This window comes from Tupaia chinensis, unplaced genomic scaffold, assembly GCF_000334495.1.
Source record: "Tupaia chinensis unplaced genomic scaffold, TupChi_1.0 Scaffold000407_1, whole genome shotgun sequence".
Classification (NCBI taxonomy): Eukaryota; Metazoa; Chordata; class Mammalia; order Scandentia; family Tupaiidae; genus Tupaia; species Tupaia belangeri.
In genome coordinates, this window is record NW_006159909.1 from 682150 (window position 1) to 695510 (window position 13361).

Genomic DNA, 13361 nt, shown 5'->3' on the forward strand with positions numbered 1-13361 from the left:
GTCGACTACGTGGGAGTCCAGCGACATAGCCATTATGCTAACTGCTGGTTCCCAATAAAATCTTTTTAAAAAGTTCTGGTCAAATCAGGAACTGTTTAATGTCTCTATGCATTCAGAATATAAAATGTATGCTAATTTTTTTGGGGGGGTATAAGGTGCATGTGTTTGACAGAGAGAGAGAAAGTAAAAATGCACCACCCACCCCAAGCGGGTGGCCACACTGCAATCCCTTCTTCTCCATTCTCAGAATTCTGGGCAGACATGCACATGAGCCCAGTGTGTGTTTCAAGCTACAGGATCCAGGATTTGAGCTGCACAGTTAGCCATGTGCGATCCACCTGCCTTAACCACCATACCACTGAGTGGCCCAATTTAAGTGTTTTTTTCAGTAATTTGTCTAATAACAGATTTCAGGAGAAGGAATTAAAAATTAAAAGTGCCTTTTTTGTGTGTAGTTGTCTCTCCCAGACTATCTTGTTCATGCTTTCTGCCCAAAAGACTTCATTGTTTTTGCCAAAAGTACTCTTTTCTTAAAAAATAATTATTTATTTTATTTTATTTATTCATTTTTAAATTTTAATTTGACCAGAGAGAGACAGAGCGAGTGGGGGGCAGAGTGAGAAAGCAAGCCACCAAGTCCAGGACTCAACTGTGGTTGGCCATGTAGGAGTGTCCAATGCCTTAACCACCATGCCACCTGCTAGTACCTGCTTTTCTTTTTTTAAATCACCAGAGGGTGTGTGAGTTTTTCCAGAGAGGAAAGGAGTGTGGCCTTGTTGAAATCCCTGCTTCTTCTCCATCCTATCAGGATCTTGAACCTTCATCCACTTACTCCCAATGTGTTTTTCAATCTGCTAGGGCAGTGATTTGAATCTTGGTTGACAGACTAGGTAGAATCTGGCTTCTCATATACCGCACTTCACTGCTATGTATCAGGGCTAGCCCTGTCCAAATTCCTTTTTTATTTTTTTAAATAATTACCTTATATAACTTTATTTATTTTATTTTATTTTGACCAGAGAGGGACAGAGTGAGAGAGAGAGAAAGGGGAAGTGAGAAAAGAAGCCGCCAGGTCCAGGACTCTAATCATGGTCAACCATATGGGAGTTTCGCATCCTTAACCCCACACCACCTGCTGGCCACTTCCCCTTTTTTAAAAGAGATTTTTGCTATAGAGCACATGTGCTCACCAGAGAGACAGAGAAAAAGTGAGAAATCAACGTGCATGGGTGGGAGGGGTGACTATGCCACAATCCGTCCTTCTCCTCCATTCTCTGCTCGGGATTTTGGGTGCACACACACTTGGTGTTAGTTTTATGTTTTTTTTTTTTTTTTTTTTTTTTTTTTTTGTTTTTTTGGGTTTTTTGTTTATGGGCCAGGGCAAGAATTCACCCGCCAGGGAGGATGGCCACGCCACAATCCCTTCTCTATTCTCCTCTTGGGATCCTGGACACACATGCACATGTGCCCAGCATAAGTTTAGGCCTCTGGGACTCGAACCGTGGTCAACTATATGGGAGTACAGCAACATAGCCATTATGCTAATTGCTGGTCACGCTGTGAGTTTTAAGCTACTGAGTCAGGGACTTGGGAATCCAGTTACCTGGGAATCCAGCCATTACACCACCTGCTGTTCCTGTTTTTTTTTGTTTGTTTGTTTTTTGGAGAGGTTTTTGCTATAGGGCGTGTGTGCTCGCCAGTCAGACAGAGACAGACAGAGAGACAAAAAGCGAGAAATCACCCCCCGGGGGAATGGCCCTGCTGCAATCCCTTCTCCTCCATTCTCCTCTTGGGATCTTGGGCACACATGCACACGCGCCTGGCGTGAGTTTAAGCCATTGGGTCCGGGACTGGAACCGTGGTCGACTACATGGGAGTCCAGCGACAGAGCCATTACACTAACTGCTGGTCCCATGTTCCTACTTTTTTTTTGGTGAGATTTTTGCAATACGGTACATATACTTGCCAGAGAGATAGACAGAAGGTGAAAAATCACCCCGCAAGGGGGATTGCCATGTCACAATACCTTCTCCATTCTCCTCAGGATTTTGGGCATACACTTGTACCTAATGTGAGTTACAAGCTGCTGGGTCTAGGACTTGAACTTTGGTCAAGCACATGGGATTCCAGTGTGTTAACCACTATGCCACTTGCTGCCCCCCCAAATTACTTTTGACTGTCAGTTAATTGATTATTAAGAGGTTTTTGCCTTCAGATGCTTATTCTTGTTATGAAGTGCAGGGATGGTGTAGTTGGTGGAGCCTGGGGAGACAGAAAGAAGTGAGAAGGAAAGTGAGAAATCACTCCCCGGGGAGATGGTCATGGAATAGTTTCTTTTCCTCCTGGGATCTTGGGCACATGTGTACATGGGACCTGGGTGTACACAGGTCCAGCCTGATTTTGAAACGGTGGGGTGTCTGGGACTTGAATCACAGTCAGCCATGTGGGAGCCTGCAACGTAACCAGTATGCCATCTGCTGGCCCAATCCTTTTTTTTTTTAAAGCATAAATGTTAAATATTCAAATCATGAATAATCAATGCTTACTTTTTAAAAATAATTATTTTAACCTTATTAATTTGCCAAAGGGCATATGTGCTTGCTAGAGAGGGAAGGAAAACGCAACTTCCTATGGAGCATGATCACACTCTAATCCCCTCTCCATTTTTCCATTCTGCCAGGATTTAAATGGTATACATGCACATGCATGTGCCCAGCATGTTTTCTCAGGTCAGAACTTGAACTACATGTTTGGCCATGTGATATCTGGCTTCCTTAATTGCCAGGCCATGAACTGGCTCAGAAAGAAAAATACTGGCTATAAACTAAAATAATTGAGCCTTCTTATTTGAATCAAAAGAAAATTATAGTGTATAGGAAGGTAATTATATTTGTTTTTGAAAGGTTTACTTAAATAACTGTATATGTTTTTAAGATGTTTGGTGCCAGTTTGCAACAGATTTGAGGATAAAAGAATGAGTAAACTTTTAAGAAGTTGTCATTTCATATAGTCTTCATTGTGTGAAATTCCCAGCCTTCTAAGGAAAATAAGTACTATTTTTTAAAAAGTAGATTATATAAAGTCTTGATTTTCTATTTAGATAAGCCATCACAAAACTCAGAAAATGAACAAAATTCTGTTACCCTAGAAGTCCTGCTTGTGAAAGTTTGCCACAAAAAAAGAAAGGTAATGTATAACATATTGGTAGAGTCAGTGAATTAACTTCATTAATTGAACATGTTCATGCATATGTATTTGTTTTAAAGGAGATTTTAAACTGTAAAGCTTAAGAAAAAATTCACTTAATGACTGAATTATAAAACTGACTTTTAGCAATATCCCATCTTTCCCTCTTTTTTTTTTTTTTTCTTTTATTTTCTTTAAAGTTTGACTTAGATGTCTGCACAAAATGTTCTACAGGAGTCTAGAAAGGAAGGGAAAAAGCAGTGTTGTAGTATCTTATAAAAAATTCAATTTCCCTTCCATTTTATTGTCTTAGCTTTATTCCTTAGACACTTGTATTCATCAAAATTTTAGATGAGGGCTAAGAATTTTTTCCAACGGATTACCTCTTTTAACACTGTTCTTAGGCCACAAAATTCTGTTATCAGCATCAGCCATTAGCTTATTAATACATTGCTTCAAATTCTTATTTATAAAATAAAATCATTTTACCATAGAAATAAATGTTGTCATTAAGTTTCCTGGGCAACCCATGGAAAGCCAACAGAACAAAAGTAGGCTCAGATCTTTTGAGTCTTTTTTTGTTTTGTTTTTTAATAATTTTGCCAGAGGGTATGTGCACTCCCTAGAAAGACAGAGAGGAAAAGTGAAAAAGCTGTCCCCATCAGGGGGATGGTCATACCACAGCCCCTTCTCCATTTCTCTCCTTTCAGGATTTTGGGCGTGGGGGCACATGTGTCTGGTGTGTTTTTCAAGCTGTAGGGTCTAGGATGTTATGAATGATACAGCCATCTAAACCACCATGCTACCAGTTGGCCCAAGTCGTTGTCTTTTTTTTTTTTTAAGACATTTTTGCCTTAGGGTGCCTGTGCTCACCAGAGAGAGAGAGAGAGACAGTGAGAGGGAATGTGAAAATTCACCCCCTAGCAGGTATGATCATGTTGCAATCCCTTTTCCTCAGTATCTCCTCCTGGGATCTTGGGCATACAAGCACACATGCCTGATGTGATACTCAAACCACCGTGTCTCAGACTCGAAGTGCAGTTAGCCATGTGGGAGTCTACTGACGAAACCGCTACGCCATCTGCTGGTTTCAATCTTTGTGTCTTTTAAAAAGAGTAGGAAGTGAGCTATATATAGAGGTTATTGCTGATACTCTTACAAGACTACAGTAAGGTGATTAGTGACTTGAAAACTGCTAGTGTTGGTAGAGTTTAAGGCTGTAGGAAGCTGCAGCATAACTGCACTACTGAGTTTATGTAAAATTAGGAGCTACCACTTCTTACTCTCTCCTAACCTCATACATATTACGATAGGCAGTGGAATGAAAATTCTTCAAGAGAAAATATGAATACAAGTGTGGTATGATCTTTTTTATATTAAAAAAATAACAGACATATAATTTTCTTGGAAGGCTATATATAGCTAACTGCTAGTATTATCTCTAGAGTTTAAACCTTTGGGTTGGAGGTGTTGTATAAGACATGTTTCTAATTTGACTCTTTGTAAAGTAGAAACTGTTTTCAGACTGTAGGCATGTATTCTATGTATTTTAAAATAAACTACCATAAGATGCATACTATATTCTTTTCGTAATAAATATGTTCTGCATCTTCCAGTTTCTGTGTGTTCTTTCAGCGTAGCTCATTATACAATACCAGAACTGAGAAGATGACTAGTATCCCTTTTATTAAACAATATGCTTAAGTGTATGCATTTACTATTTTGTAATGTTGACCATGGGATTATTACAGTCATCTATTTTCATTTTAGTTATTGTTATGTTATAGTAGACAATTAAAAGAAATGATGAAGGTATATGGGATTATCATTTAAAGCATGGTTTTAGTTTTATATTTTAAAATATTTTTAATACAAAATTATTTTTGATGACCATCAGCTAAATATCAGGAAACTATATTATTATTTTCATTATATTGGAGAAGTCTTCAATTACTTTAATATTTAAAATGTAATTAAATTGTTCTAGTTTTCTTTTTTGAGTCACAACTTTTAGAACTGTGGTTAGAATTTTATCATGCCATTTGGTAATTGTGGCCTATACTGTGTTTCCTTTTATTTTGATTGGAATTTTACTGTTATTCTTACATTTAATATATAGAAATAAATATAATTTCATAATCTTTACCTTTGCAGGATGTAAGTTGTCCTATAAGGCAAGTTCCCACAGGTAAAAAGCAGGTGCCTTTGAATCCTGACCTCAATCAAACAAAACCTGGAAATTTCCCATCCCTTGCAGTTTCCAGTAATGAATTTGAACCTAGTAACAGCCATATGGTGAAGTCTTACTCATTGCTATTTAGAGTGACTCGTCCAGGAAGAAGAGAATTTAATGGAATGATTAATGGAGAAACCAATGAAAATATTGGTAATTTTTATTTCAGTATTTTACTAGTTTTATCTTTAGAGATTTAGGTGATCAGTAAAAATGATTGAGCCCATATTTTTTCATAGTGCTTATTGTTGTATATAAGGTATTTCTTTTAGAGTTTTTATTTTGTTTTGTTTCAGGTTTTTGCCATAGGATTTATGTACTTTCTAGAGAGAGAGAGACAGTGAGAAAGTGAGAAATCACTCCCATGGGGTGGGTGTGTTGGTGACACTTTAGTCCCTTCTCTAGTCTCTTTGGATTTTGGGCACACACACACCAGGTGTGATTTTCAAGCCACTGAGTCCATGGCTCAAAAAGTGGTCAGCCTTGTTGGAGTCCAGTGCCTTAACTGTCCACCACCTGCTGACTCTTCTTTTTTTTTTTGGAGAGGTTTTTTGCTATAGGGAGCGTGCGCTTGCCAGCCAGACAGACCGACAGAGAGACAGAAAGCAAGAAATCACCCCCCAAGGGGGATGGCCACGCCGCAATCCCTTCTCCTCCATTCTCCTCTTGGGATCTTGGGCATGCACTCACATGCGCCCGGCGTGAGTTTAAGCCACCGGGTCCGGGACTTGAACCGTGGTTGACTACGTGGGAATCCAACGTCATAGCCATTATGCTAACTGCTGGTCCCCTGACTCCTCTTTTTGAGTTATTCTAAAGCTCTGGTTTTTGAAGGTTGGAAACTTTTAGTATTTTAAGTTAATCTCTTGACAAACAATGAATTCATCTTTGCCACCAACATTTTGTTGTAAAAGTTTTCAGACATGAAGAGAGCTAAAATAATTAATTGTGAACATCTGTCTGTTCACCACTAAGATTATACAATGAATATTTTGTTATACTTAACATACCTATGCATACTCTGCCCATCCTGCCAATTTTCTAACAATTGTGAGTTCATTTTTGAGGTAATTTCTCAACCAACGTGTAGAAGCTGGGGACACAAATGCGATTATTATGTCTAGTTCTGTTCTCCACAACTTCACAGGGTCAGGAATAGATAAGTAATAATTGTGGCAAAATGAGAGTAGTATAATGGAGGTATATATGGAGTTTGGTAGAAATTTAGACAAACTAATCTTTGTCTCATAATACCTTTGAAATTTTTGACAGGTGATGAATTTCCCTAGCAAATAAGATCATGCCAAACAAATCAGTATTTGCAAATATGTGGGGCTAATGTCAATTACTGTGAAAAAATAAGGACATGACACATATCACAAAAATGCAAAATTGGGGGGCCTGCAGGTGGGTGATGGTCAAGGACGGAGGACTTACACATGGCTAATTGCGGTTTGAGTCCCGGACCTGGTGGCTTACTTTCTCTCTCTCTCTCTGTCTCTCTCACTCTCTCCCTCTCTGTTCAAATGAAAATAAAGAAATAAAAATAAGATAAATAAAGTTAAATAAAATCTTTTTAAAAATGCAAAATTGGAAAAAGTGTGGTCTGAATATTATATTGCAGTTTTAGTCTAATCTGTACTTGATTTAGGATGAATGCAGCATGATTCATGCTGAATGACTATATAGAGTAAATATTAGATTTTTGTTTTGGATATTTGATTTATGATAAATGTTTGTCAAATTCAGATGTCAATGAAGAACTTCCAGCCAGAAGAAAACGAAATCGTGAAGATGGAGAAAAGACATTTGTTGCACAAATGACCGTATTTGATAAAAACAGGTAATGTCAATAGATATGTGAGGCTTCCATAATGTTCTAGATATGTTTTTATTCTAAAGCACAATAGTAGTGATACTGTTTATTTGCTTCAGTTTTTCTTTATTCTTACAAATGAAGAAACAGTTTTTGAAATACTCTTATAACATGGAGATCAGTAAACACAGATAAGGTACTATGAATATTTGAATGGCTGAATTAAGAATGTTTACTTAGCAAGTATTTTGAGTGTCTTTTTTTTTTTTTTTTCGCTATAGGGTGCGTGCGCTCGCCAGAGAGAGAGACATAGAGACAGAAAGGGAGAAATCACCCCCCAGAGGGGCGATGGTCACGCCGCAATCCCTTCACCTCCATTCTCCTCTCGGGATCTTGGGCACGCACGCACATGTGCCCGGCGTGAGTTTTAAGCCACCGGGTCTGGGACGTGAACCCCGGTCGACTACGTGGGAGTCCAGCAACATAGCCATTACGCTAACTGCTGGTTCCCTTGAGTGTCTTCTCTTTACCAGACACTGTTCTAGACAGTGAGAAGGCAATAAAGTCCCTGCGTTTATTGAGTTGTATTTCTAGTGGAGGAAACATATCATCCTCCAAAAAAAAAGCTACTATCACTTAGTGATGAGTGTTGGAAAGAAAAATTGTAAGTGGGTACTACTTCATAGAGAAAACCTCTAGAAGGTGGTTGATAATTTGAGCAGAGACCTAAAAAGGGAATATCCCATGGAAGTCTTAGGGTTATGTCAAAGAGATCTAGGAAAGAAATACAGCAGTCTTTTTTGGTAGGAGTTGAGGATAAAACATACATACATGTCATGATTTCTTGTATCAGATTCCTTACTGTAGTTAATTCACTGTGTCAGTCAAGTATAGGAAAACAAGCAAAGAAAAGTAGACCGGCCTTCTCTTTTTGAAAAAACTACCAACTTGGTGCCTTAATATAATCACTTGTTAGCAACCAGGTAAAGAACAGTAAAAGTCACTCATTAGGAAAGGAAAGATGATTGGGAGTAATGACATAGATTTCAGCTATCATCTTTCCATACAGTATCTCACTTAATGGTGATGGGGTTAAAGTGGCTGAATCCCACATAGCTAACTGCATAGTTCAAGTCTTGGACCCAGTAGTTTGAAAAACACACCGGAAAGTCCTGAGAGAACATAAGGAGAAGGGATTGTCTCTCTCTTTCTGAGTATAAGGAATGCTACAACAAAAATAAAAATAAGGAAGAGAAAGAAAACAATGTATCACTTAATGTTATTTATAGAAATCAATATAGAGCCAGCCAGTGGCATGACGGTGAGGCTGCTAAATCCCACATGACCCTAGTGTGTGATTCGAATCTGGACCCAGTGACTTCACAAATCATCAGGCACCTGTGCATGTCCAAAATCCTGGGAGGAGAATGGAGACAAGATTGTGGTGTGACCATTCTCACCTTAGAGGTGCTTTCTCATTTTCCTTCTCTCTTCTCTCACTTTCTTTCTCTCTCTCTTTCTATCTGGTAAGCACACACACCCTATATCAAAAATTATTAAAAAAAAAAAATAAAAAAGTATGTTGTCTTTTTTTTTTTAATTTCTAATAAGTAAAAAGAGGGACAAAGGGAGAGGGAAAAAACAGACTCTAGTGGGACATGGTCGTACTGCAATCCCTTCTTCATTTCTCTATCCTGTCAGAATTTTAGTCACGTATGCACATGCATCCAGCATGTTACTCAAGCGTTTGGGGCCGAGATTTGAACTGCACAATCAGCTGTGTGGGATCTGGCTCCCTTAACCACAAGGCATGGGGCCCGCCCTATAGTGTATTTTTAAAGTCAGAAATTTGTGAATCAAAGGTTTAAATGTATTACATTAAAACATACATGTAGGGACCAGCAGGTGGCGTAGCGGTAAAGGTGCTAGATTCTCCCACGTGACTGACCAAGGTTCAAGTCCTGGACCTGGTTGCTTGCTTTCTCACTTTCTCTCTCTGTCTCTCTCTGGCCAAATTAAAACATGATTGAAAAAATAAAAGTAATTCTAAAAAAAAAAAAAAAAACCCTACATGTATTAGGAGGTAATTATGTTGTGGGCTGATTAGGATATGGCACATTGGGCTTTATAGATATTAAATATTTTATTAAAATGTTTTATTTTAGAGAGCTTATGGATACATTGCATTTTCTTTTTCATTTCTAACCTCATGTATATGTTAAACAGGAAAGTACCAAAAAGAAAGTAGGATAAATTTTTCCCAATATTTATTTTGAGAAATTCCAAACCTATAAAAAATTGAAAGAATAAGTTAAGTTACTTGACATACTTTTTCCTAGGTTCATCAGTTTACATTTTGCCACATCTGCTTTAGTTCTTTGTACTTTTTAAAAATAATTATATTAGTTTTAATTTTATTCATTATTGTTATCTTTTTAACTTGACCAGAGAGAGAAATAAAGAAGAAAAGTAAGAAAGCAAGCTGCCAAGTCCAGGACTCAAACTGCTGTCAAACATGTAGGAGTCTAGTACCTCAACTGTCATGCCACCTGCTGGTCCCCTTATTTTTAGTTTTTAAGAGGTTTTTGCCTTAGGGCACCTGTGCTGGCAGAAGATAAAAAGACAAAGACAGTGAGGGGGGAAGTGAGAAATTCCCCCTCCCCCAATAGCCACACCAAAATCCCTTCTCCTCCATGATCTTGGGCATGTATGCACATGTGTGTGGCATGAGTTTCAGGCCACTGGGTCTGGGAATGGAACTGTGATCAGTCATGTGGGAGTCCGGTGACATAACCATTATACCATCTGCCAGCCACTTGTTACATTATTTTTAATTTGACCAGAGAGGGGCTGGTAGGTAGCATGGTGGTTAAGGCTCTGGATTCTTACATGGCGAACCACAGTTCGAGTCCCAGACCTGGAGACTTGCTTTCCTACTTTCCCTTTCTCTCTTCTCTGTCTCTGTTTCTCTCTGGTCAGAGTAAATAAATAATAATGATGCCAATAAATGAAATAAAATAATTCTTTAAAAAAATTTTTTTTGACCAGAGAGAAAGAGAAAAAGTGAGAAAGCAAGCCATCACATTCGGGACTCAAACTGCTGTGAGCCATGTGGGAGTCCAATACCTTAACCACCACATCACTTGCTGGTCTCCAACATATATCATTTAAGGACATATTCTGCATAGCCATATTATAAGCTGTCATATTCAAAAAAATTAACACATAATAAATAATATAGTATCTCCTGGTTGATCCTAATCATGTACTTCATGGATTGTTCCCCTTTCTGATTGTGTTATATCTGTTCAGTCTTCATCAATTTGGAATAGTTCTTCAATTGTTTTTCCCCGTTTCTGTGAAACTTTTAAGAAGCAAACCTGTAATGTATCTCATTTGGACTGGTATGATAATTTAATGATTCAGGTTAAATATTTTGGCAAGGATGCTAATTGGTGAGTTCTTTGTACACCGCATCAAAAGCACAAGGAAATACTAGGTTTGAGTGCTTGATTAAGGTTGTAGTTACCACATTTCTAGAACATAAAAGTACATTTCTCCTTTCATTAATTAATATCATGGGACCAGCAGTTAGCGTAATAGCTATGTTGCTGGACTCCCATGTAGTTGACTGTGGTTCGAGTCCCGGTCCTGGTGGCTTAAACTCACACCAGGCATGTGTGCATCATGCCCAAGATCCCTAGAGGAGAATGAAGTAGGGATTGTGGCATGGCCATCCCCTGTGAGGGTTGATTTCTTGCTTTCTCTCTGTCTTTCTGGTAAGCGCATGTGCCCTATAGCAAAAACCTCTCAAAAAAAAAAAAATTAATGTGTGATCTCTGTGGCAAGATAGGAACCTGAGTGAATTTTTCTTTTCATTCAGTAGCCTTTGACTCAGTAGATTTCACCCATTGGTGATTCTTGGTTGAGGAAATCGTTCCTTTGATGATTGCTAAGTGGTAATTTTTTGTCATTTTTTCCACATTTATCAGTTGTCATTTTTCTATAAGGAAGATTATTTTGGGACCAGCAGATGATGTAGTGGCGCTGGACTCCCACATAGTCAACCAAGGTTAGAGTCCTGGACCCGGTGAGTTGAAATTCATGCTGGGCACATGTGTGTGTGCATGCCCAAAATCCTGAGAGGAGAACGGAGTAGAAGGGAATGTGGTGCGGCCATCCCCTCAGGAGGTGATTTCTAGCTTTCTGTCTGTCTGTACTTTCTGGCGAGTACACCTGCCATATAGCAAAAATCTCTCTTAACAAAAAAGAAGAATGTTTTTTTTTTTGTTGTTGTTGTTGTTTAATATGAATTAAATTAAAATGTTATTCTCTTGTTTTTAATTGCTAGAGAGTGCAGGTGTCCACTAGAGGTGAGGGAGAGTGAGAGAGTATCCCCTAACGGGGCACAGTCATGCCGTAATCCCTTCTCCGTTTCTTCATCCTGTTGGTATTTGGAGCATGCATGGACACACATCCAGCATGTTTTTCAAGTCACTGGGCTGGGGTTGAGCCATGGCCGGCTATGTGGGATCTGGCTCCCTTAACTGCTAGGCTATGGAATTGACCTTTTTATTTGTTTTAATTCATTCATGTTATTTGTTTAAATGTACAAGTTATACTACATATGGCTAAGAGAAGTCCCTCAAAGGAAGTTCCTGTATCCTATTTTAATTATTTTTTTGAATAGTATGATAGATAATCGAAGGTTACTTTTAAGCTGCCTCTACTCTGAAATTGCCATTTCATCGAGGACTTCTAACTTATCTTGGTAGATGAATAATTTTTTTTTCTGGAGAGGTTTTTGCTATAGGGCGCATGCACTCGCCAGAAAGAGAGACAGAGAGACAGAAAGCGAGAAATCAATCCCCAGGGAGAATGGCTGTGCTGCATCCCTTCTCCTTCATTCTCTTCTTAGGATCTTGGGCACGTATGCACACATACCCGGCGTGAGTTTAAGCCACCGGGTTCGGGACTCAGACCGCAGTCGACTACATGGGAGTTCAGCGACATAGCCATTACGCTAACTGCTGGTCCATAGATGCATAATTTTTTATAAGCTATTGGGTTGTTGAGAGAGTCATGATTCATTTGCACATAGAAAATACATCCTGATTTTCCTGATGACCTAGTAAGATCTGAGGGTTAGATGTGTAAAAATTGTTTCAAAATCTAAGCCCAGCCTTTGGTAGCAAACTCCAAACTCTGGTAGATTCTGCTGCTCAGTATGCTGGGTCTTCATGGAAGGCCCAGATTTCAGTTCCCAACCCCCTGAAAAACCGAGTGTGGGACCAGCAGGTGGCAAGGAGCTTAAAGTGACTGAAAGCCACATGACTGGCTGCACATTTTAAGTATTGGACCCTGCTGCTTGAAAATCACACTGGGCAAGTGTGTGTGTGTGTACCCAAGGTCTGAAGAGAAGAATGGAGGAGAAAGGATTAAGGTGTGGCCATATCTCCCAAGGGGGGGTGATTTCTCACTTTCTCTGTGACATGTGACTGTATACAGTCTTAGGTACTTGAGAAGCTACAGCAGGAGGATCATGACATAGTGAGACCCTGTTGTTATTTTTTTTTCTTAAGGTTTTTCTTTGTCACAGGGCACATGTGTACACAGGAGAGAGATAGTGCGAGGGAAAGTAAGAAATCACCCCCTAAGATGAATGGTCAGCCATGTGAAAGTCCAGAGCCTTAAATATCATGCTACCTGCTGGCCTCAAGACCCTGTCTTTAAAAAAAAAAACACTTTGGTTAAGTCATTTAGAACAAAAGCCAGAATTCAAAGCCATATAGGGAAATTATGAAATACTGAGCAAAGCAGAAATAAGCAAATTGTTTAGAAAATAGAAAAAAACTGGGATAGCTGGTAATGTGGTGGTTAAGGTTGCTGGATCCCATATTGTCCACTGCATGTTTCAGTCCCACACCAAGTAGCTTGAAAAACATGCCAGGTCCGTGTGTGTGTTCATGCATATCCAAAATTATGAGAGAATGGTTGTGTCAGTGGTCATTCCTTTTTTTTTTTTTTTTTTTGAGAGGTTTTCGCTATAGGGCGCGTGCGCTCGCCAGACAGAGAGAGACAGAGAGACAGAAAGTGAGAAATCACCCCCCAGAGGGGATGGTCACT

At 39.0% G+C, this 13361-nt stretch overlaps 1 protein-coding gene across 1 annotated transcript in view; it reads left to right on the plus strand.

Annotated features, from left to right (window-relative positions):
- The window catches only part of SUZ12 (SUZ12 polycomb repressive complex 2 subunit), a 75917-nt gene that overhangs the window by 35905 nt on the left and 26651 nt on the right, over positions 1 to 13361 (plus strand). Inside the window, 3 exon segments of the mRNA XM_027774144.1 lie at positions 3101 to 3186; positions 5341 to 5572; positions 7169 to 7262. Coding sequence (XP_027629945.1) covers positions 3101 to 3186; positions 5341 to 5572; positions 7169 to 7262 — 412 coding nt within the window.